General features: G+C 39.8%; 2 protein-coding genes across 2 annotated transcripts; both read right to left on the reverse strand.

Moving 5' to 3' along the window:
* Positions 1-10,194: 10,194 nt before the first annotated feature.
* Positions 10,195-13,862, reverse strand: LOC120103646 (galactan beta-1,4-galactosyltransferase GALS1-like). The gene is made up of 2 exons (XM_039131416.3): positions 11,982-13,862; positions 10,195-10,939 (listed from the first exon to the last, which is right to left on the reverse strand). Exons 1-2 carry the CDS (start codon positions 13,151-13,153, stop codon positions 10,600-10,602), a joined length of 1,512 nt encoding a protein of 503 aa, XP_038987344.3. The 5' UTR covers positions 13,154-13,862; the 3' UTR covers positions 10,195-10,599.
* Positions 13,863-16,798: 2,936 nt separating this feature from the next.
* LOC103713893 (F-box protein At3g62230-like) lies at positions 16,799-18,895 on the reverse strand. Its single transcript, XM_017844448.4, has 3 exons — positions 17,882-18,895; positions 17,187-17,375; positions 16,799-17,104 (listed from the first exon to the last, which is right to left on the reverse strand). The coding sequence occupies exons 1-3, from the start codon at positions 18,893-18,895 to the stop codon at positions 16,799-16,801; spliced, it is 1,509 nt and encodes a 502-aa protein (XP_017699937.4).
* Positions 18,896-20,990: the final 2,095 nt, after the last annotated feature.

Here is a 20,990-nt window from a genome sequence, read left to right on the forward strand (position 1 = left end):
ATACTCTCAAAGAGTTAAGCTTGAATTGATATGATGAATTTGGAGTCTGAAGTTGAGTGATCTATTTTTTTTTAACATAAATTAAATGATCATCAATAAGGATTGGATTAAGTAGTATTAGTATATGGATGCTAAAGTACATTCTCAATACAGTTAAGAGTATATCCTCATGGCTACCCAAAACAAAGGATTGAAGACTTTTCTTTTTTAAGGAAAGGCTTGAAGACTATCATATGAGGGAAGAAAAGAAAAGAAAAGAAAAGAAAGGAAAATACTAGCCTATGTTCGCTTAGCTAGCATAGAAGAAATGTTAACTCTAATTCGAGTGCAAAGAGGATGAGGATGCTGAGGATAATCATATTATCTAAACATAAAAAATACTAAATAATGCGCTCATTACCTCATGGCTGCAAATTTCATTGTTGAAAGGGGCCATGCCTTGACCAGTTTTATGATAGTTGATCTTTTGTTCTCTTAGTTCAGCTAATGATGCATATTTTTTTCAGGAGTTTTAAACATAAAATGAGTCTACCTTTCATGCCTCTATTGCTTAGGTGCGAGAAAACTATCTTTCTGCAAGCAAATCTCTTGAGTGATACCTGATTGGCCATTAACATATTTAAATTAAGGTACCCGAACTTTGAAATGCTCCTCAAGGACGACTTCCCCTACTACCGAATATAGTACATCATTCAAATTATGTCAAACATAATAGTTTTATAAGACAATAAAGAAAGTAACTTCTTTTTTATTTAACTAAGTTGACTTCTTGAGATTTTGGTACCATTGAGAATATATATGATGAGAATAATTTGCGTATTAAAATAAACAGTGAAAGGAAGATGGTCTCTAAGAAAATTGATAGATCAACCAACCAAAACTCAAGGAGGGTTAGCTTGATTCTTCTTTAGTACACCAGAAAACAAACATTAATGCTAATGTCTTTTAAAATAAATTTGATCCATAATTTAAGTGCCAAGATGAGTATTATTTTTTTATGAACATTGGAAATGTAACCATCACTTCTATAAAAACATAGATATGGTGAATTTTATTATATTTCTCTCCTTTTCTAGTACTCTTATTCTTTTGGAGGTCTCCTGCATGCTGAACATATAAATCAAAACATGGCCAAGGAGCCACACTTGCATCTTCCTCAACCCCCTCTGTTAGTGTTGCATCTGGAGATTTTAATTTCTCTAATATGAATAGGTCAGTAGTAGTCTGTGACTTGCTAGCAAATTAATTATATGCAAATTATACCCACAGATTTATTTGGAAATGACTTGTCTAGGTTAGAGAAATTAAATTTTGAGAAGGATATTAAAACCTGACCATGATTTTGAAGGATCTAAGAAAAATTTTTAAAAGTAATTAATATAGGTACATATTTTTGCCAATAAATATACAACCTCCATTTTGAGAAAATGTGACTAGATTAAAGAAAGCTAGCTCCACCAAATTATTTGGAGAAAGAGAAAAAAGTTATCATCCATAAATAGTATTAGAAATATATTTCTCAAGAAATGTATTATTAGAAATACATTAGCCTCTCCATTATCCTTGTTTGATGACCTCATAAGAAATACTCTTGTAATCTCCAACTTGAATGCAATAACTTGATGTTTTCAAGCATTTGTAAAATTGATTAGCATGGCTATGTAGAAAGGTTGCAACTCTTGGTTTAAATTTGTACAACAATTCAAACTTTATTTCCATAGTAAAACCAAGTGTGATGCATGATACACTATGGATTTAGGCTACCCCGCATTATTAACAAAATCTCAAAGTCCACCTCATATCACAAATTGGCAATTTTTGCTAAGCATCATCAATTTTTCATACTCAAAAGCAATATTAAACTGAAATAGAGTTATAATGGCCAGACTTCAAGTTGGAATTGAAAACTATGACTTGCGTGAGTAGTGGAAGTTTCTGGTGACATTCGTCCTCCACAAAATCTACAATGTCGACCAAATAGATTGGAGAATCAAAGCAGAAAACTTCCTCGAAAATCTCTAGACTAGATTTTTTTTTTAAAAAAAAGAAAACACTCATCTATGCAATAGATTACACTGCAATCCAATCCTTTTGCGGCTCATCTATCATGTATGACCACGCCAGCCAAAACCTCACATCATCGGCAACTCGACGAGTTGGAAATAAATCGGCAAAAGGCCTGGGAGTCCACTTGACGAGGAAACGGCGTTAGAGCACGGGACCGTCGGACATAACGGAAGGAGTCGGCAGCCGTGACGTCCATGTCGCCGCTTTTTTTGTGTGGCGGCGGCGACGACTTCGTGGCCGGCTACATCATCCACAGGGCCTCTCCGCCTCTCATGTGTGGCCCTCACACGTATGGAAGCCCACAGGTGATGGAGGTACGTGTCGAAGGGAATACCCGCGTTTACCCCACCGCGGTCGGACCAATCTGGATGGGGGCGGTGGGCTTTTCTTTTTTTTCTTTTTTTTTTAGCGCTAAAATGGACGATTCATCCATACTTGATACGGATATATCCAAAAAAAATTAAAAGACAACACATCATAGAGAGCTCTTAGCAACTACCTCTTTCCAACCCACAGAGCCTCCTCTAAATGGTCTGCAACGAAGGAGGCCACTCAATCCACAACCCAATTTGCCTCTCTAAAGACATGCATGCTTGACTAGGAATGCCACCTCATTGTCTACTATAGCTTGAATGTCTTGAAGCAGAGAATGGAATTCTCCCATGCTACCGAACTCTGCAAAGATCCAGTTGATCGCCGTAGATGAATCACTCTCAAGGATGACTGTTCTACAGTTCTAGCCCGCAACACATGCCGAGCATAGTCCAGCCCTGCCCATGCTGCCTTCAGCTCAATCTCCGGAGCGGGGTATTTAACCCAACATCTTTGCCTCTATGGTGCAACTTGAGCGGGTCTAATCCAAAAGAAATGAGTAGCTTGGGTCGAGTTGAACTAATGGCTAGGTATTTCAGCTGTGCTTGGATTGGAATTCTGGTTGGATTTCTTTTTTGGGGCACATTTTAATTATTTTTTGTTTTTTTATTTAAGTTATACACATTATTTCTCCAATTGGGTTCAAGTTGGTCCTTAACCAAGGATGTTAACAAGATAGGTTTAGCAGAGCTTATGTAAGGTTTTGTATAGGCTTGACTCATATTGAAGAAGAATTATGTGATGTGAGCTTATGAGTCAACTTGTTGAGATTTTTATATTTACCCTCATGTAACTTGTCCAAGTTGTATCCCTAGTTTTTTTTTTTATGATTGAAAATCTTTGTATCCCTAGTTTTAAAGGCAAGACAAAAAAATACTGCTAAATAACCAATCAGTAATGGAAAGTTTCCTTAATATCCAAGCTCAAGTAGGCACTAATATTTCTTCATCACATTTTGTAGATAGAAACAGGTATCCATTCAAAAAGTAGATGGAAATAGCTTTCCAACCTGCAACCTATTTCATTGAAAAGAACATAAGAGATTTTTTCAGTAGATTTTGTGGGGGAATTTGCTATGTATGGAAACATTTCGAAGCCTGATTAAGGGCAGAGTTCTTTTCTAACTTACATACTTTAGGAGATTCTTGGATGTTCCAAAATAAACCAACCATCATTTATATTTACCACCTTGCTGGATGAAGTTAGATATACATGGAAGGAAAGATGAGATGCTATCAAGAACTTGTTAGCAAAATGTGTGGTCATCCTTCCATGCTTTTCTTCCTCATCCACCCCAACAATCACAAGGACAACTCCATTTGGCAATGATGGAGCACCTAAATTCTCTCAATCAAGTCATTCTCTGTGTATCTAAATGATGGAGGGATGATTTGTCCTCTTGCATTTGTATCGTAAAAATCGATTGTTCCAAAAACATAACAATCTTTATGTTGCTGAACTTAAAAGATCAAAGTTCGCACGGGAGAGATACTAAACTAAAGCAGATGGAGACAAGCTTTCGACTGTTCCCTTAGTTCAGTCAACCTCAAAATAATTAATCACCTACTCATCTCGTGTCCATTCTCTTTCCACTGATCGCATGTCCATTCTCTTGCAATTATGGAGCACAATGGGGATGGCCTATGTCCTCTCCTTTCACAGCAATCTCACTCTAAGAAAACTTTAGAATGAGTGGAGGAATCAACCAGAAATAAAGCTTTGCTCCCTCATTTTCTGGTCAACTTTTTTGACAAATAATAAAGTAAGGAAGCCCCTTTCCCCCAATTTTATTAAAGAGAATGTTTTCCACCAAGCTTACCTCACTTGTGTAACTTGTCTTTGTTTATTCCTCTTCCTCCTACTCCCTTAAGCCTCCTCCAAAAATCTATTTGCAGAATCCTGTGCATCTTCTAAAATAATTTGCCTGTGATTGGTATAGAGTAGCAAGGAGTTGGCACGAAAAACCTCTAAAGGCACTTGTCTCAATATTTGAACTGCAGCAAGGTCTTCCAATTAGTGCACTCGATACAAGGTCCGGGGGGGCATGGGATCATTTTCCTTATTCAATTGCCAATTCATGGTCACCCCACTTATGTGGGGAAAAAAAAATAAAAAAAATATTATTATAACTTGCTTACCAGGATATGATACTTTGAGGATATCCTTCCACCCAACTCTTCTTTAGAGAAGTTTCAAAAAGAAGCGTCTTTGAAACTTATAAAAACAAAATAAAAATATGAAATAATATAAATTTTTGAATAACTAGAATTTATGAATTATATATTATAAAATTCTAACATATATATTTTAATAAACTGTACTATTATATAATACTTAGAGTTGATAAAGCAAGGTACGTGTCTTTTTTTTGTTGTTGCTGTAGTTGTTGTTGTTTTTTAAACTCTTTATTTTTTCGCACGTAGATTATTTTAGCAACAAGGTTTAGGGTTTATCAAAAATATTATAAAGCAAAGCAGGCCAGTATGTCACATATTACATATCTTAGTATTTTTTTAAAATATTTTTTATTTTCAAGGTAAGACATATGTTATTAGTTTTTGAAAATGTATGAAGGAAGACAAAACAAGAGATATTTTCTTTTAATGGCTGGACTTTTACTTATGTGACTTATATATATATATATATATATATATATATATATATATATATATATATATATATATATATATATATATATATATATATATATATATATATATATATATATATATATATATATATCTCAGCAATCCAGAGAAGATTTGCCTGGCCGGAATAGACAATAAAGAAGCCAAATATTTTGTCATCACGATTTGACTATTGTACTTCCATGGTTCCACTAGAAATGTATTAGTGGACCAAGGGTCACAATCTTCAACAATCAAAGGGCATTGGACAAGGATAGGATGCTTTTTAGGATATATGAACATATATGAGGATGGGAAAATTTTATGCAGTAGGCATTCTGGATAATGATGAGCCATGGCATTCCAACATGTGGGCCTTGTGGCCAAACCTCTCAAACATTAACTATGTTGTGTTCAGGATTAAGTAGAATCGACTTTATATTATCTTCAAGTTGTTTATTCTAGCTATTTTAGCAGGTATTATTTATTAAAAAAGAAGATTCGAGAAGATAAAGTAGATTCTTTAACAAATAAATTTTATAAATTCCATGAAATTTACCCAATTTGTCAAGTAAAAAAAATAAATTTATATCTCGAAATTAGCCAAGTAGAATGTGTCTAATTGGAATGGATTAGTCCGACCATCAAACAATCGTCTGAATACCTTGTAATACTTAGAGATGGTCGGTGTCTCAGGTCAAAATTTTCTCCCCTAGTTGTGAATTTAAAGAAGCATGAGCTATAATACCCTATATTAACATTCATGGTGAAGGTGAAAAGGTATAAATATATCAAGTATGCTACTATATGGTTTGCATACTAGTTTTTCTTATTAATTAGCAATGAAATTGAAACATTCCAAAACAAGGCAGTCAAATTGTAACAAAAGTTCTTCAAATGTATAGAGATTGTTGTAATCCTGTGGTCGAAGTTTAACAGCAGAAAAAAGCCTTGATTTAAATACTCTACCGCTTGTCAAGGAAAATAAATAAAGTATTTAAATGACAATTACTGAACTATTTCATTTTATATGCATTATGGACCCATCAAGGAGTAAAGCAATTCGTGTTGGTCCATTTTAGGCCCAAATACTATATGGGCTGTCACTGTTTGCCCATCCACTCTAGTACCTTACACAATTGGATATTAAATTGGGCTTAAAAGTATCATGGACTGGGCTTAAAAGTATCCCCTGCAGGAATTCTCATCAAAGAGGCAAATGGTAGGTTTTTCAATGTAGCAGAGTATTATCAGTTTGGCAGAGAATTCAAAACTAGGAATTCCATGGAAAACCAGGCGATTAATTTCATTGCAAATGACAGAAGATCAATCATTGTTGGGCTATGTTCTTTAGCAGATATGGAAAGAAACGAATGAGGAAATTTTTTTCGAAATCATGTCATAGCACCAGAGGAGATTAGCTTATAGTAGTATGTATGCAAAATATAGAAGATGTTCAAGTGGTTTCAAACTAAAAGGATCTTGCATCTGAGGCTGCCACTTACCGCGAGAGATTATCCTAGGGGTGGCAATCGGGTCGGGTCAGGCATAAACAGGTCGGGTCAAATACAGGTCGGGTCAGAAAACTATAAATCTGAATCCGACCTGTTTATTAAACGGGTCAGGAATTACAAACCTGAACCTGACCTGTTTATTAAACAGGTAACCCGACCCGACCCGTTTAACCTGTTTAATAAATAGGTAATCTGTTTACCCAACCCGACCCGACCTGTTTAACCTGTTTGCCCAACCTGACCCGTTTAACCTGTTTAGACCTGTTTAATCTGTCCAACCCGACCTGTTTAACCTGCCCAACCCGACCTGTTTAGACCTGTCTAGACCCGTTTAACCTGTTTAGACCTGTCTAACCTGTTTAACCCGTTTAACCTGTTTAACCTGCCCAACAGTTAAACGGGTTAAACGGTTTAAACGGGTCAGACATCTAAAACCCGTATCCGACCCAATTAATAAACAGGTTAAACGGGTCGACCTGTTTACGACCCGAACCTGTTTAGGCCAAACCCAAACTTGTTTATGGCGGGTCGAACACGGGTCGAGTTGGCGGGTCGGGTCATATTTTGCCACCTCTAGATTATCTTCCAGATTATATCGAAGTGAATTTTGATTGTTCGGTTCAATCCGACCCTGCCGAGGTGGGATTTGTTATCCATAATCACATTTGACTAGTTTTATATGCTTCAATCATTCCAATTAATTATAAACTCTGTTCCAATGGCTGCATGGTATGGGCTCAAATTATTTTGAAGGAAGATTTGAAGCCAGTAGTAACTTGGATTGATAGCAAGGATTTTTCACAACATCCTCAGGCTTCTTTATTCTACCACATCTGAATTCTTATGCATTCATGTTCTTCAGCCACCTATGTTGGCTTTCTTCATCAACCCTTTGATACATCTGTAGTGAGATCTCCTCACAGCCCTGTTGCTACCAAAAAAAAAAAGGCTAAAAAAAGCCCTTTAGTACATCTCTTGTCGCCTCTCTAAGCAAGAGATGGAGAGTTCGATTTTGGGTGGCCTCAGACTCCTCTTTGGTCCCCCCATTTAATTAATTGCCTCGGTTCTGCAAGCATTTGGTTGGCCTACTTAGGGATCTAGAATGAGGTGGGTATAGATTAGGAGGTGGAGATTAACCTCATTTCTTTTGCTAAAATAAGAACAACAACGCAATCCCAATAAGATGCGGAGTGTGAACTGGCAACTTACTTCGACCAAGATTTGGAGTTCGTCAACGTGTCGGACAAACCCGGTTATGCTAAATTTAACATGGTTTTTTTTTTTTAAAAAAAAAACTTTCTTCAGTCACACCCTATTATTAGGCGAGTGTGAAATACTAGGTCGGCTATTTCAACCAAAATTAGGAGTTGGTAACGAGTCAGGCATCAACACAGGTTATGCTAAATTTCTAAAGGAAAAAAAGAACACGGCAAACTCGAGCACTCTTGTCAACAAACTTGACTCGAGCTTCCCTGTCTCTTTCTCTAATTAATGACTACGGCTGAATCATGTCCATGTGAAAAATGTATTGGATTTGTAGATCCACTTGAGTCCAATTGCTTCTTTTTCTGGGGGCAGATCAACTAGCTTCCACGTTCTTTTTTTTTTTTTTTTTCAATGGCTTGCATTTCTTCTTTCATAGCCTGAACCCATTCTTAAAAGCAAAGTCTGACACATTTTCTGTTTTCAGAACTTTCAAAGCTTTTGTGGAAAAGGAGAGTGGATGCTTTATTAAAACTCTACGTATTGATCGAGGGGGTGAATTCACTTCCAAAGAATTCACTATTTTTTGCAGAAGAAAAATGGCAGGTTTTCAATTTGATGTGAAATTCGCTTTTCTTAATGAAAAATTGGAATAGGAGGTATATGTAGAACAGCCTCAGATTTGAAGTAAAAGGCCAAGAAGAAAAAGTTTACAAATTGGAGAAAGCTTTGTATGGACTGAAACAGGCTCCGAGGGCTTGGTATAGTAGAATTAATAACTATTTTCTCCAACACAGTTTTAAAAAAAAGTTGATGCAAGGTTCATTGATTCGAAACCGAATTCCATACCGATAGAATTTTTATGACATACTGAATATCGGTACCTTAAGTTGATGCCTTAGCATCATTACTGTATGACCAGGTGCTTCTTTTTGTTTTCAATGAAAAATTAGACATAAAATGTCTTATAAACCCATTTTCCATTAAGGAAATAAATTCATAAAAGCAAGTTTAAGCCTCTCTCTCCATCTATTCTACCCTTTGAATTGGTGACTCAAGGATCAAAAAGGAAAGAAACTTCAAGGCCATTCTGCTTTATTATTATTATTATTATTTTGCATACAATTTGCAGAGTAACCCTGAAATTGAATTTTTCAGATACATTTCGAATTCTTTTTATTTTCCATGAAACATGAAGCAGCATCTATTACCACTCAAGTGCACAATTCATAAATCCCCCAAGACCCATGATATGAGTTTTTTGGTACCAGAAAAGAAATTATATCAAAAAGAACTGGACTTCCACCACACCAGAGTCAATCAAGGCAGGATGAAGCAAGGCCATTCATTTCTTCCACCCTCCAGCTGGAATAATGTGGCAAGGTGAAGCCAGACCGGCATCTAGATATCAAACCCATTCAAAGAATAGCTGGCGTCAAACAAAATAAGATCATCAAAGCAAAGAACCACAGGCATAAAAGTCCAATTCAATATCTGATATCACCCATACGAGATAACCACAAAGTCCGCCAAGATTCCCACCATTAGAAGCATCACGGCAATAAGGTGGAACCTTCACTGAACGAGGCTTTAGATGCGTAATGGTCACTGCCTCTCATTCTCTGGGGACACCTTACTGCCTAATCTTGATCGTACGTCATTACAAATTGTATTCTTTTAACAAGCAAAGAAGGCTGAAGCCAATTAGAAGCAGAACAGGACCACTAACACAAATTACAGACTTACAGACCTAAATGTCAGCACTAACCATGCATTACTCTAATTTTCCTTTGAGAAGAATGTCATTATGCTTGTTAAAGATATGATATAATATACACATTACATATGATGCTTGTGTTATGACTATAGAAGGCACAGGTACATGCCATGGATTAATTGATGATATTAAGCAGCAGCATCTACAAGCCACATGGAATAGTGCAATAATAAATTATAACATGAACATGGTGTGGAGAGCCTAGACTTCCTCACTAAGAGATGGTTGCCCTACACCTAACAAGCTAATACAAATTAGGACAAAGTGAGCAATAGGTAGCACTGGCAATGGCTGGAGAGGAGTTCATGGAGCCCCACACCAGTTTTAAACATCTTCCATCTATATCTCTAGCCAGTACAAGGCTAACAAGTTAATTCTCTTGACAAAGAGCTCCTTCAACCACACATCTTGAGGAATATATATATTAAAAGCTATGGATGGGCATTCTAATAGCAACAGACACAGGTCACTCTCACCAAAGGTAACCCACAATCCATTCCTAACCATTATGGAGCCCATTATGTTCACATGACACCAACCTGGGAGAGGAAAAAATGTATTAGAAATCATAGAGTCTCTTTTGAGAAAACTTTATTAGAGAAAGGTCTCCCCAAATCATTCACCAGTCCAAATCGGTCAAAAGAATCACCTTTTAATTTTGAACATAAAGTCTTTCATTAATCTAACACGGTGTAGGGAGAATATAATTGAGCCTAGAAAAGATTATGTATAAGATTAAAGCGGGAAAGAGGAAAAGAGAATGGAACCTCTAAAGAGAACATATCATGAGAGGGAAATGAAATCTCCACAGACCTAAGGAGTATGAGAAAAACTGCATCTTTACACATAAATCTGGGGTCCTCCAGCATTCCTTTTCCTTCCCCATCCTTCACGCCCTTTCCCCCCAGTATTCTTTGCAGGATCCTCCACCGGAACACCAGGAAAAAGGAAGCTCAGACTCAGGAGAAGATTCAGTACTCTAGGGCACCCCCAAAGAATGATGAAACATATAGCCAAATGGCATCGGAGATCGCTATGTTCAGATAGATCCAATTGCTTCCTTCTCAAACTGCTTGACAACTTCAGCCATACGCTTCATATTATCATCGTAGACATACGGGATCTTCTCAAACCATGTTACTTTGCCCTTGGCTGGCATAGGCATGAATTCATGGCATGGCTCTCCCAACACATTGATGGAACTGTGGTAGTGGTAGTATCTGATCATGTCCTTTGTGTTGTGGGTGGTCTTCCCGATGACATTCTCCGACATGTGAACGCCAGTCGCAAATGCATTCCTTGCCTGAATGGCATATTTACGGTCTCGCCTCACTCCGGTGATCGAATTGCGAAAGACCAGCTTCTCGAACCCCCATTCCCTGGATATCCACAGATAAGAAAGCTTTCAAAATCCAAATGGGACAAGGAACCACCTCCTCCTTTCTTAGCAACAATATATTCTATCTGATGCAGCATGATACAAAACAAACATTGATCCAGCTACTTTTATACCAACTAATGATAAAAAGATAAATATGGTGCATATGCATGACACACGAATATTTCTAAAGAATCAATACTACCATAACATACAGAGAGAAAAAGATATAGCTAGGACGAGCATTCATCAATACCACGGAGATCACAGCGAGGCTCTTATTCATAAATACAAATGCAGTCTTAAATAGTATACCTAATGAAATCACCTACGATAACTTCACAATGGAAACAAATTGAACAAGAAGAAGACAAATGCCCATAGATTTGCAGCACTACTTCTCCCTAATTATTCGTAACCCGAACATAGAATAAGAATAAATCAACTAACCCCTACGCTATGAATTTTGGTAACAGAGGTTCATTTTTTAAATATTCATGGAACTAATTATACAAATAAAACCAGCAGAAGGAAATCAATACAAACGAAAAAACTACCAAGAGTACATCCTAACATTACATGAATATAGTTGATTTAACATTGGAGAAGTTTTTGAGCTTACAAATAATTCAGATCATCAAAGAAAAACGGAAAATAAAAAGTTCTCTCCCTGATGGGTACCTCAAATTTCCAAAAATCCTTCTTCAATGCTTCACAAAACAAAACAAAATTCAGATACAAGAAAAATAAGAGTAACCTATAAGACAGTTTCCTCTTCTTGTTCTTCTTTTGTGATGCAAAACTTTTAAAGGTTTTTCTTTCTTGAGAAAAAAGGGGAACAACAAAAATCTTAGATAGTCCTTGAATTCACGAAATTCATAAACCCCCTCAATAAACTCTTCAGATTTTGTTGCATGATTAATGTCATTAAAATGCAAAACACTTCAAATCTCAAACTAAAAATGCTATTCCCCAGTTTCTAAGGGGAAAAAAAAAAATCAAATGTTAAAAATCTCAAATTTCCAGCAGTGTAGAGAGCTCACTTGGAGTAGTCCTTATTAAGATCCAGCACGCACAGCTTACTCGACATGGGATTCTGCACGATGGTGAATTGAGTATACTGCGAGAGCTTGTCGAGCACCGACGCCAGCGTCCGCCCCTCCGGCAGGTACAAGTACTCGTCGACATCGAAGAAGAAGGTCCAATTGGCGGCGTGCCGATACCGGTGCAAGCAATCATTCACCACCAAGAATTGGTTGTAGTAGTAGCCATCGTACTCTGCTTGCGCCCGGATGTCCTGCACCGTCAATCGCCCAGCTTTCACCCATGGTTCGAGCACTGCCTTCACCTCCGGCCCTGCACCCCCGGCGTCGTGGAAGACAAAATGGGAATTGGGACCAAAGAAGTAAGCATGGTAGGCCATCCATTCTCTCATCCTGCTAGCACTCAAATTGCCATACAAGGGGGAGCCACAGTAGAGATACTCATACTGGAACGGTGGCTGGTAATGGGATTGGTTGTAGGAGCCTGGAGCTTCCTCCAAAGCTACGAACTTTTCATAGCGGCGAGAGGTGGCGGAGTAGTAGGCGTGGAGGAGAAGCTTGCCGCCGGCGTTGTCGGCGTTGGGGTTGGAGGGGAAGGTGCAGTTGACGACGACGACGGTGTAGACGCGGCCGTAGCCCCAGTCGGGGAGCATCTTGTAGGCCTTGGCGCGGACGGGGGTGACGGAGGGGTTGTTGGAGACCCACTCGCATTTGAACCAGGGGGTGCCGAAGACGTGGGTGGGCTTGGAGGCGAGGCCGACGACGGCGAAGGTGGCGGGGCCGCCGCGATAGGCGCCCATCTGGACGAACAGCGCGGCGGCGCTGCCGTAGGCCCGGAAAGATCTCTTGTTTGGGTCGGGAGGAGGAACGAAAACGGGAGATTTTGGGGTTGCAGGGGTGGAATTGGAAACAGGGGAAACAGGGGAGGGGGAGAGCGAGGAGGAAAGCTCGGATTTTGAGAGTGGGGAAGCGGAGTTGGGGAGAGGGCAAGAGGAGAGGCGAGAGCAGAAGAGGGATTCGTAGGGTTGGAGCTGCCACATGGCTATGAGAAGGGCGAGGCCTATGAGGGGCGCTATGAATACCTTCATATCAAAACAGGCGAGCGGGAGGTGCGGGAAAGCTCCTCCATTTCCTCCTCCACTCACTCCGTCTTTCCTCGGTTCCAACTTCATTTCTTCTTCTTCCTCCAAACCGTTGTCTCAGGTAAGAGGAGAAAAGTAATCTGTTTCTGGGTATTTGTTGGTGAGAGAGAGGAAGAGAGAGAGAGAGAGAGAGAGATATGTGATCTAATTCTGTCTAATTCTGGATTCGTTGCGAAGTATATAAACCATCTATATCTTTCGTGACCTCCTCTGTTCTTCTGAACCTGATGGCCTTCCGCATTTTTTTTCATTGCTAATCAACTGTGTCTTTGTTGAAATTAGGACGGAAAAATTCGCAGCCGGAGTTGGACTCGGATGTCATGTCCCCAGTACAAACCCCCAAAGCTTGACAGCTGGCATCCACTCAACCTCCTACATTTCGATGATTGGTGCTTTCTGTGGAAGCCATAATACAATATTTGCTCATACATCCTCTTAGTTTCATTTTTTTTTTCTTATAATAAAATTATTTATTATTTAAATAAGACATAGACGGTAAACCATGATTGATCAACTTCCGTCTTCATGATCGGCCTTGCCAACGGTCTTGATTTTTTTTTCTTTTTTGCATCCAAATTTAATGAATTGACGACAAAATTCTGTTTTCGTTGAAACGACCGTTAAATCTGTCCGAAACGAAAGTGAAATGGGAACGGAAAGTTCGGCGCGGCGGAACTTCCCACGCAGGGTGGCAATATTGGAATAATCGAAAGAATCGAGTCCGAAAGATGAAGCATCATGTCCGAGCATATCGGGTGGTTCTATATACACCCCCCCCCCCCTATTGCTCAGGATACCCCCAAAAATTAAAAAAAAATTAAATACTCTCTACACCCCCCCATTTGCTAAGGACACCCCTAAAAAATTAAAAATTCCTAAATTACCCCCCACCCTCCCCACCCCCTCACCTAAATTGCTCTCTACACCCCCCAAACCCCCCCCCCACCCCGCTCTTCCCCTCCAAAACACCCGCCGGCTTCTCCCTTCCGCCCAAAAAACCTCGCCTCAAGCACCTCGCCGGCGGCCAAACCCCCTCCGTCTCCCTTTGAACTGTTCCGCCCAAAGCACCTCGCCAACGCCCAAAACCCCCCCCGTTCCCCCTTCTCCCTCTCGTCGCCGGCATTCTCCCGATCTCCGACCACCTCGCCGGCTTCTCCCGGAACCACCTCCCCGGCCATCTCCCGAGCAACGAGCACCTCGCCGGCGCCTCCACGACCACCTCGAGGTAGCTCCCCCCCCGCCGGCATTTTTTTTTTCACGGTTCGTGCTCCGTTCGGCACTGGATCGCCGAACAGAAGCCTTCTGTTCGGCTGAACAGTGCCGAACAGAAGCCTTCTGTTCGGCAACCCTCAACCGAACAGAAGCCTTCTGAAGGCTTCTGGCACTGTGCAGCCGAACAGAAGGCTTCTGTTCGGTTGAGGGTTGCCGAACAGAAGGCTTCTGTTCGGCACTGTTCAGCCGAACAGAAGCCTTTTGTTCGGCGATCCAGTGCCGAACGGAGCACGAACCGTGAAAAAAAAAAATTTTCGAAACAAGGTGGAACACGTACCTTTGCGGCCGATTCTTCGTCCCAAATCACTAGTTGCTTATCCATGCTTCGAATGGGGCTTAAATCTCCTTCAAAGATCGCCTAAACGATGTAAATGGATCGAGGAGTTTAAGGGGGGGTTTGAGGGGTGTTTTTTTTTTTTCTTTTCAAAACGAAACGGAGGAGGAGGAAGGGGGGGTGTACTAAGAAAATTTCAAGGGCAATATGGTAATTACACTAAAGGTTAGTTTGGGTATTTTTTTTTTGGTTTTTGGGGGGTGTCCTCAGCAATAGGGGGGGTGTATATAGAACCACCGCATATCCGGTGCTTCAACGCTGAAAAATATTCAAATAGATACGAAAAAAAGGGACACGGTGTACTTTTTTTTGGGGGGAAATTTAAATGCTTGAAGCGAATTTTTTTTTTTTTTTTCTAAAAACTCCCAATGAGTCTTCAGGTTTTTAATACCATCCTTAGTTTATCAATCATATATTATTTAGTTTATGTAAACTTTTTTAATACAATTTTTTTTTCTTAAAAAAAAAAGGAACCGACGACCCCACCTGAAAGTTTTTATTGAGCTAATGAAATAAGAATTTTTCTGAAATGAGTAATTATAGAATCTTCATTTCTCGTCAGAAAAATGAGACGTTGTACCATCAAAAATAAAGTTCGCCAATTAGTTTAGATCATTTTCAAATTTTAATTTTATGTAGTTTTTTCCTAGTTACAATCTAGCATCAATATGGATCGTGTATCCTAATCATTGGTGGATGAATTTAGAGATGGTATAAGTCCAGCTTTGATCGAGCTCGTGTAAAGATTAACTTTAAGTTCGAATTGTGAATTTATGTTTTCTTTATGTGTCCGAATTTTTATTTGATTTTTTGCATTTTTTAGAGCTTAATTTGATCCAAACAAACTTTTCCGGTAACAAGGTTGTCAAAATGATTGATAGTCTTGAGAGGATCTCAACGGATATTTTAAGACCCTGATATTACTGGAGAAATCAGTTCTTTTGTGACTGTAACTAAAAGCTCTGCTTCCGGGAACATTCTCTAATCCTTCCCTCCTTTGAGTAATTATGTAAATAGCTTTTTCTTCAATAATAAAATTTGGATGGCTTTTGCCCCCCTTACCTTACCCTTAGGAGAAAAAAAAAATCCTTTTATTCCCTTGTCGATATGTAAGTTATGGCTTTTGGGTGGACCCATTAAGGCTGTAGTAACGGCCACCAACTGAGGGGTAGGTGAAGTTCTGCGTCATGGATCCAAATGAACAAAGCCAGCTAAGATTGGTACCATTCGGGTCAAGTAATGCCACAAGCCAGGTAACTTGAAAGGCATGAGGAGATCATTTGAACATCTGTAGGAGACATACCTCCTCTTTTGTATTCTTTATTTTCTTTTGATTTGGTAGGATATACTCACGTTAGAGCTATATGAATTGCCATTTAAAAAAAAAAAGGTACAAAGAGCTTGAAGCAAGCGAGCTTTGGCGCTCTTCCTATCATCTCATCTGTCATTCCATGGATGTTTAGCAACTAAAAGAACAGAGACTTTAAGTCACTAACAAGAATTACTAGCATGAGTAGCTTATGTCCTTTGTAGGAGATTTCAAATGAGAAGGTTATTAACTTTAGGGTTGCCCTCTCAAGTTGGAGTTTCCAAAAAAACAAAATCCAGGAAACGTAGTTGGGTTGTAGTATATTGTATTTCAGTATTTGGCTTATGAGCTCTACAGATATGGTTGGAATGTGATTGACAGCTAGTTGTCTCCTAAATGAAGGGCGAGGTATCTACTAGATTTCATCCTTAAATCCATGCCATGCTTCTTGCTCTAATATAGTGGAAAGTACACCATATTTTTCAGAAAGGTAATCAGGTTGGAGATATCCCTGTAGGCTTTGAATTGGTTGGGCATTGCTTTGCAGGCTTTCTTTCTAGTGATTGCTCCATGGGTACTAGATCTTTCATATTATACTACCCTTTTAACATTCTTGTTTCAGAATAGCATTTCTCAATTCCCAAACTAGGCAAGTTTATAATAACTATAGTATGTTAGATACACTATTGCATACAACGATGATCAGACGGAACAATTATTATGAAGCCTTTTACATTTCAGAGTTCCACGTAAGACACTCTCAACGTATCGCTATCTGAACTATTGGTGAAGCTTTCTCACAGTGTTGCAGTTGTTTAGCAGCAGATATAGAGCTCCCCTGCAAGTTCTCCCAATCCGGCATATCACTTGTAATGGTAATAGATAACTCTTCCAATCTTGCCGATTTCTTCAGCAGATATTTAAGAAAGTGTACTTCATTTTTATGCCCTCTGAAGTTCATGATATTGACCTTCTTCAGGTACATATCAAGGCATGTGATGGGTGAGGTCTGTGCTTCCCAAAACCTTTCGGCATCAAATGGAGTATTAAAATTATATTCTTCATCCTGCAATTGGCCAAGAAAAAAAAAATAAAGAGAGGAAATGATGATACATTTAATTCAAAACCGAACAATTGAAAACACTCACGCTGAGGATTCTAGGTGCAAGTTGTGTCTGATAGCCCATGTTAATTGTTAAAGTTTCCAACTTTGGGTAACTTGCTAGTAGAAATATGATTCCTGCTGACTCATCTTTGTGTAATGTTGCCTTCATTAGTATCAGATGTCGTAGTTGTATTATGATTGTTGGCAAGTAAAGATTTTCAGAACCAATTACCTTCACATATGATAGAAATCAGGTTAATAAATTATTTAAGAACATTGTGTGATTGTCTTAAAGGTAGAAAACATCAGCAAAGGCAGAAAGACTATCCAATATTATAACGTAATTTCATCAAAAACAAGAATATATATGACATAGGAAGTTGAATCAAAACAAAATTTTAAAAAACAGAAACTAAGGAGGAGGAGTTTTTTTAAGAAACAGATGTAAGTTATCATCATCTTATCAACAAAATCGCTCTAGATTATATTTTGTCAGTCAACAATAGTAAATTTTACTTGTAAACACAACCGTAAATCTAATAAAAACCAAGACAACAATGAGTAAGACAAATGATGGTAGATCAGTATCACTAAACATAGTGACAAGTAACGGCATGACAAAAAGAAACAACAAAAAATACCAGGGGGATACAACTAAAAGTTATCATATATAGAAAAATCACCTAAACACTAGAATTACAATGACTCGAAACAAAAGTCGTTGATCAAAGGACATACCCGGGTTAGGTAACTGCATACTGTGAGTACTCTTGCATTCTGTAGGCATATGAGAATTTCCGAGATTAATCCGCCATGATGACCGAGTTCAAATTGCTGACTAAAATCAAGTTCTGCCTCCTCAATTGTATAGTAGTCCTTGATGACAATGGGCACCGCGATTCCAGAGTACCTAAAATATTGGAGACCTGGCATAACAATGTTGGCTTCCATCAATGGAATACATTCTTCGATCGTTACTCTCTTGATTCGATGCCTAAAATCATTAATATTGATATTGGTCAGATGGCCCAACATCTTAAGTTTAAGATCCTCTAGATGCCAACAATTTGCTACGAGGACCTGAAGCGATTCTCGATCGAATTCAACCCTTTCAATAGATAACTTCCTCAGTGCACTAAACTTGCCAAACAAAGCAGGCTGAAATTTGCATCCTGACAGCCTTAGCGTATGAAGGGAATCACGCAACATATAGACATCTGGTGGTAATTCAGCATAGCTTTTGAAGCACTCGGGGTACCTTCGGTCATGGTCAGGGATAGAGAAATCGATATGGAGCTCTTCGACATCCCTAGTGGTGGCCATTCTAATCCACTCCATGGCATCGTTTGTGTACTCCGAAGGGTTCGAGAAGCAAAGACGGAGGCGAGCGACCTTTAGCTCTTGGTAGTTCTGTTGGAGCCATCGAGCATGGGAGATGAAAGCATCCCTCCCGCTTCTCTTCAAGTTATTTGCTTCTATATGGCGTCCATAGAGGTTGAGCATGCGCATCGCGTTGTTGTTCACGAAGTGTTTCTCGTCGAGCTCGATATATGGAGAGCAAAGGAGGGAGTCGCAAGGGCTCGTTACCGAGCTGAATGATTTGGCCGATTCGGTGGAAGGGCTGGACAGGGGACTGGAGGGTTCAGACTGCATGAATGAGTTCACCTCCATGAATGAGTCTGCCTCCAAGCTGCTACCGAAGACAGAACTCAAAGACTCCGTCTTGTTAGTGATGGAAGCCTCTGACTCCATGACGGTGGGTGGCGAGCGTCGAATACTCTTAAGCCAAGGCTTCTCTCTTCTTCTCTCTCCACTCCTTGGTAATTTGATGGAGGCAGGAGAGTAGGAGCGAGAAAAAAAGAGACACCCGCCATGGAAGTCTAGATTTAAATTTATAGTGGTCATGACCGTTGGGAAAACGGACGAGGACAGTCCGGGTTTGGTGTTAAGCGCCGCGTGTCCAACGGCGTTTGGAAACGCTGTTACCGTTCACGGAAAAGAGAGAGTGGTCTCGGAACGACGCGAGAGGGAGCCGCGTCGGACGCAGAAAGGCTCTCTCGATTTGGTTTCTTTGGGCTAGTGGTTAGGCCTCTATATGGGCCCTTTGAGAGACACTGTACCCATGGACGGATGGGCCCTTCATAGTAGGCCAGCCCATTTTCTTTTTGCTGCCATGACTACCAGTTTGGCTTGTTAGGATGTCTCAAGTTAGGGTACCCTACCCTGACCCCAGCAGCTCTCTACCCTCATTTCCTTCCATTATAATTTGAAGTTAGAACCTAGTTTGCTGTTAGTCGGCCGCCCCTTGATCCAGCAATCCGACCTCGGGTCGGATATCTTCGGCTCCGCAGTCCGACCCCGAGTCGGCTGCCCCTTGATCCAGCGATCCGACCCCGAGTCGGCAAACTCTTGACAACAACAGACTGTTCCCCTGAGGCACGCCGCGGCCCCCTGCTCCACTACTCCCTGCAACGGCCGTATCCGGCGCTGCCCCACGATCCCCTGTAACAGCCGTACAAAGCGGAGCTCCACTACGCCCTGCCATGGCCGTACCCAGCGCTGCCCCACGACGCCCTGTAACGACCATGTCAGTGGCAACCCCATCGTGCCACACGATGACCAATCCCCAGAAAAACCCCCCAGCCTGATATATATGCGGCTGGGGGGGAAGGGGAGGGTAAGCAAGATTTTCCAGAGTATTATCTTACCTGCTACCTCTTCTTCTCCTTCGATCTCCCCTAACTTGATCGTCGGAGGGCCCCCACTACCCCGGTGGTGGTGCGAGGCTTGCTTGCAGGTTTTCCGGCGGAAGGTGGAGCGCAACCGAAGTAATTTCCAGGGAACCCCGTTCACACCGCTGTGCCAATCGTTCTCGGTTTGGACCCCCAGCAACAGGTACGATATTGTAATACTTGGTATGCCGAATCTGTCTTCATACCAGAGTATAATAAAATAGTATATGTATAGAATTCGGTACCGAGACGGTAAATCTTTGTTAGGATAGTTTCATCTTATATTACTGGAAGGGTTCTTGGAAATATATTTCTAAGTTAAAATAAGGGATAATTTCATGACAAGAAAGTCTCCATACTTAATATGGGTTGTGGTGCGTTTGTGGGAATATGATGGAGAAAAGGTGCTGAAAATTGCACTTGATAATAAGAAATAAATTCACTACTAGCCAAATACCCACATAACTTTGATTGAGCCTTGATTATGAATGTAAATAAAAACCAGTAATCCTATGTAAGCATTCGAATTGTCGGTTGGATGGTCATCTAAATAGAGATACCATCGGAGTTCTTATCTAACTTTTGCAGTTTAATATGGAAAATGAATCTTATTGAATGGCATAAAAATTAAAGCAAATAAAAATAAATTTATATTGGTGGTTGCCTACCAAGTTAGCAAGATGCAAACCCTAAGACTACGGGACCATAATCAAACATTGGACTTGCCTTGAGACATCATATAGTCTTGTATTCTTCGCTACGAATAGAGAAAACTTGGAAAAATGTGCTGCTAAGCTGCATAGGTCCGTCAGAAAGAATATTTTTTCTTTTTCATTTCAAGGAAAGTTTCTTAAGAATTTCTAACAATTCCGTCCAGCCAAATAGACGTTCCTCTATCACCGAGGTGCAAAGGAATTTCAGATGACTTTGAAACATCCGGATCTGAGTTTATACAAAGGAAAGGTCGTCAGTCAAATGGACCACTCGGAACAACTACAGAGTTTACAGATTGTATTTATGAGCTTTTCAGATTTAATTCTCGTTATTTTTGCATATCTACCCCTAAAAAATCTATTCATTTGTATTATTATTCATAATAAAGAAGCTGAAAGTGT

This window comes from Phoenix dactylifera, chromosome 18 (genome assembly GCF_051530095.1).
Source record: "Phoenix dactylifera cultivar Ajwa chromosome 18, Ajwa_hap1_PhDact_Kaust_v1.1, whole genome shotgun sequence".
In the NCBI taxonomy this organism is placed as follows: Eukaryota; Viridiplantae; Streptophyta; class Magnoliopsida; order Arecales; family Arecaceae; genus Phoenix; species Phoenix dactylifera.

What these genes read in the sequence shown, in the direction of transcription:
- LOC120103646 (XM_039131416.3), bottom strand. Translation starts at nt 13,153, where the DNA reads ATGAAGTTGGAACCGAGGAAAGACGGAGTGAGTGGAGGAGGAAATGGA. An exon ending in CTTAATAAGGACTACTCCAA is followed by an intron (nt 10,940 to 11,981) that starts GTGAGCTCTCTA and finishes GTGGATATCCAG; the next exon opens with GGAATGGGGGTTCGAGAAGC.
- LOC103713893 (XM_017844448.4), bottom strand. Translation starts at nt 18,895, where the DNA reads ATGGAGTCAGAGGCTTCCATCACTAACAAGACGGAGTCTTTGAGTTCT. An exon ending in TATGCAGTTACCTAACCCGG is followed by an intron (nt 17,376 to 17,881) that starts GTATGTCCTTTG and finishes TCATATGTGAAG; the next exon opens with GTAATTGGTTCTGAAAATCT. An exon ending in TTGCACCTAGAATCCTCAGC is followed by an intron (nt 17,105 to 17,186) that starts GTGAGTGTTTTC and finishes GGCCAATTGCAG; the next exon opens with GATGAAGAATATAATTTTAA.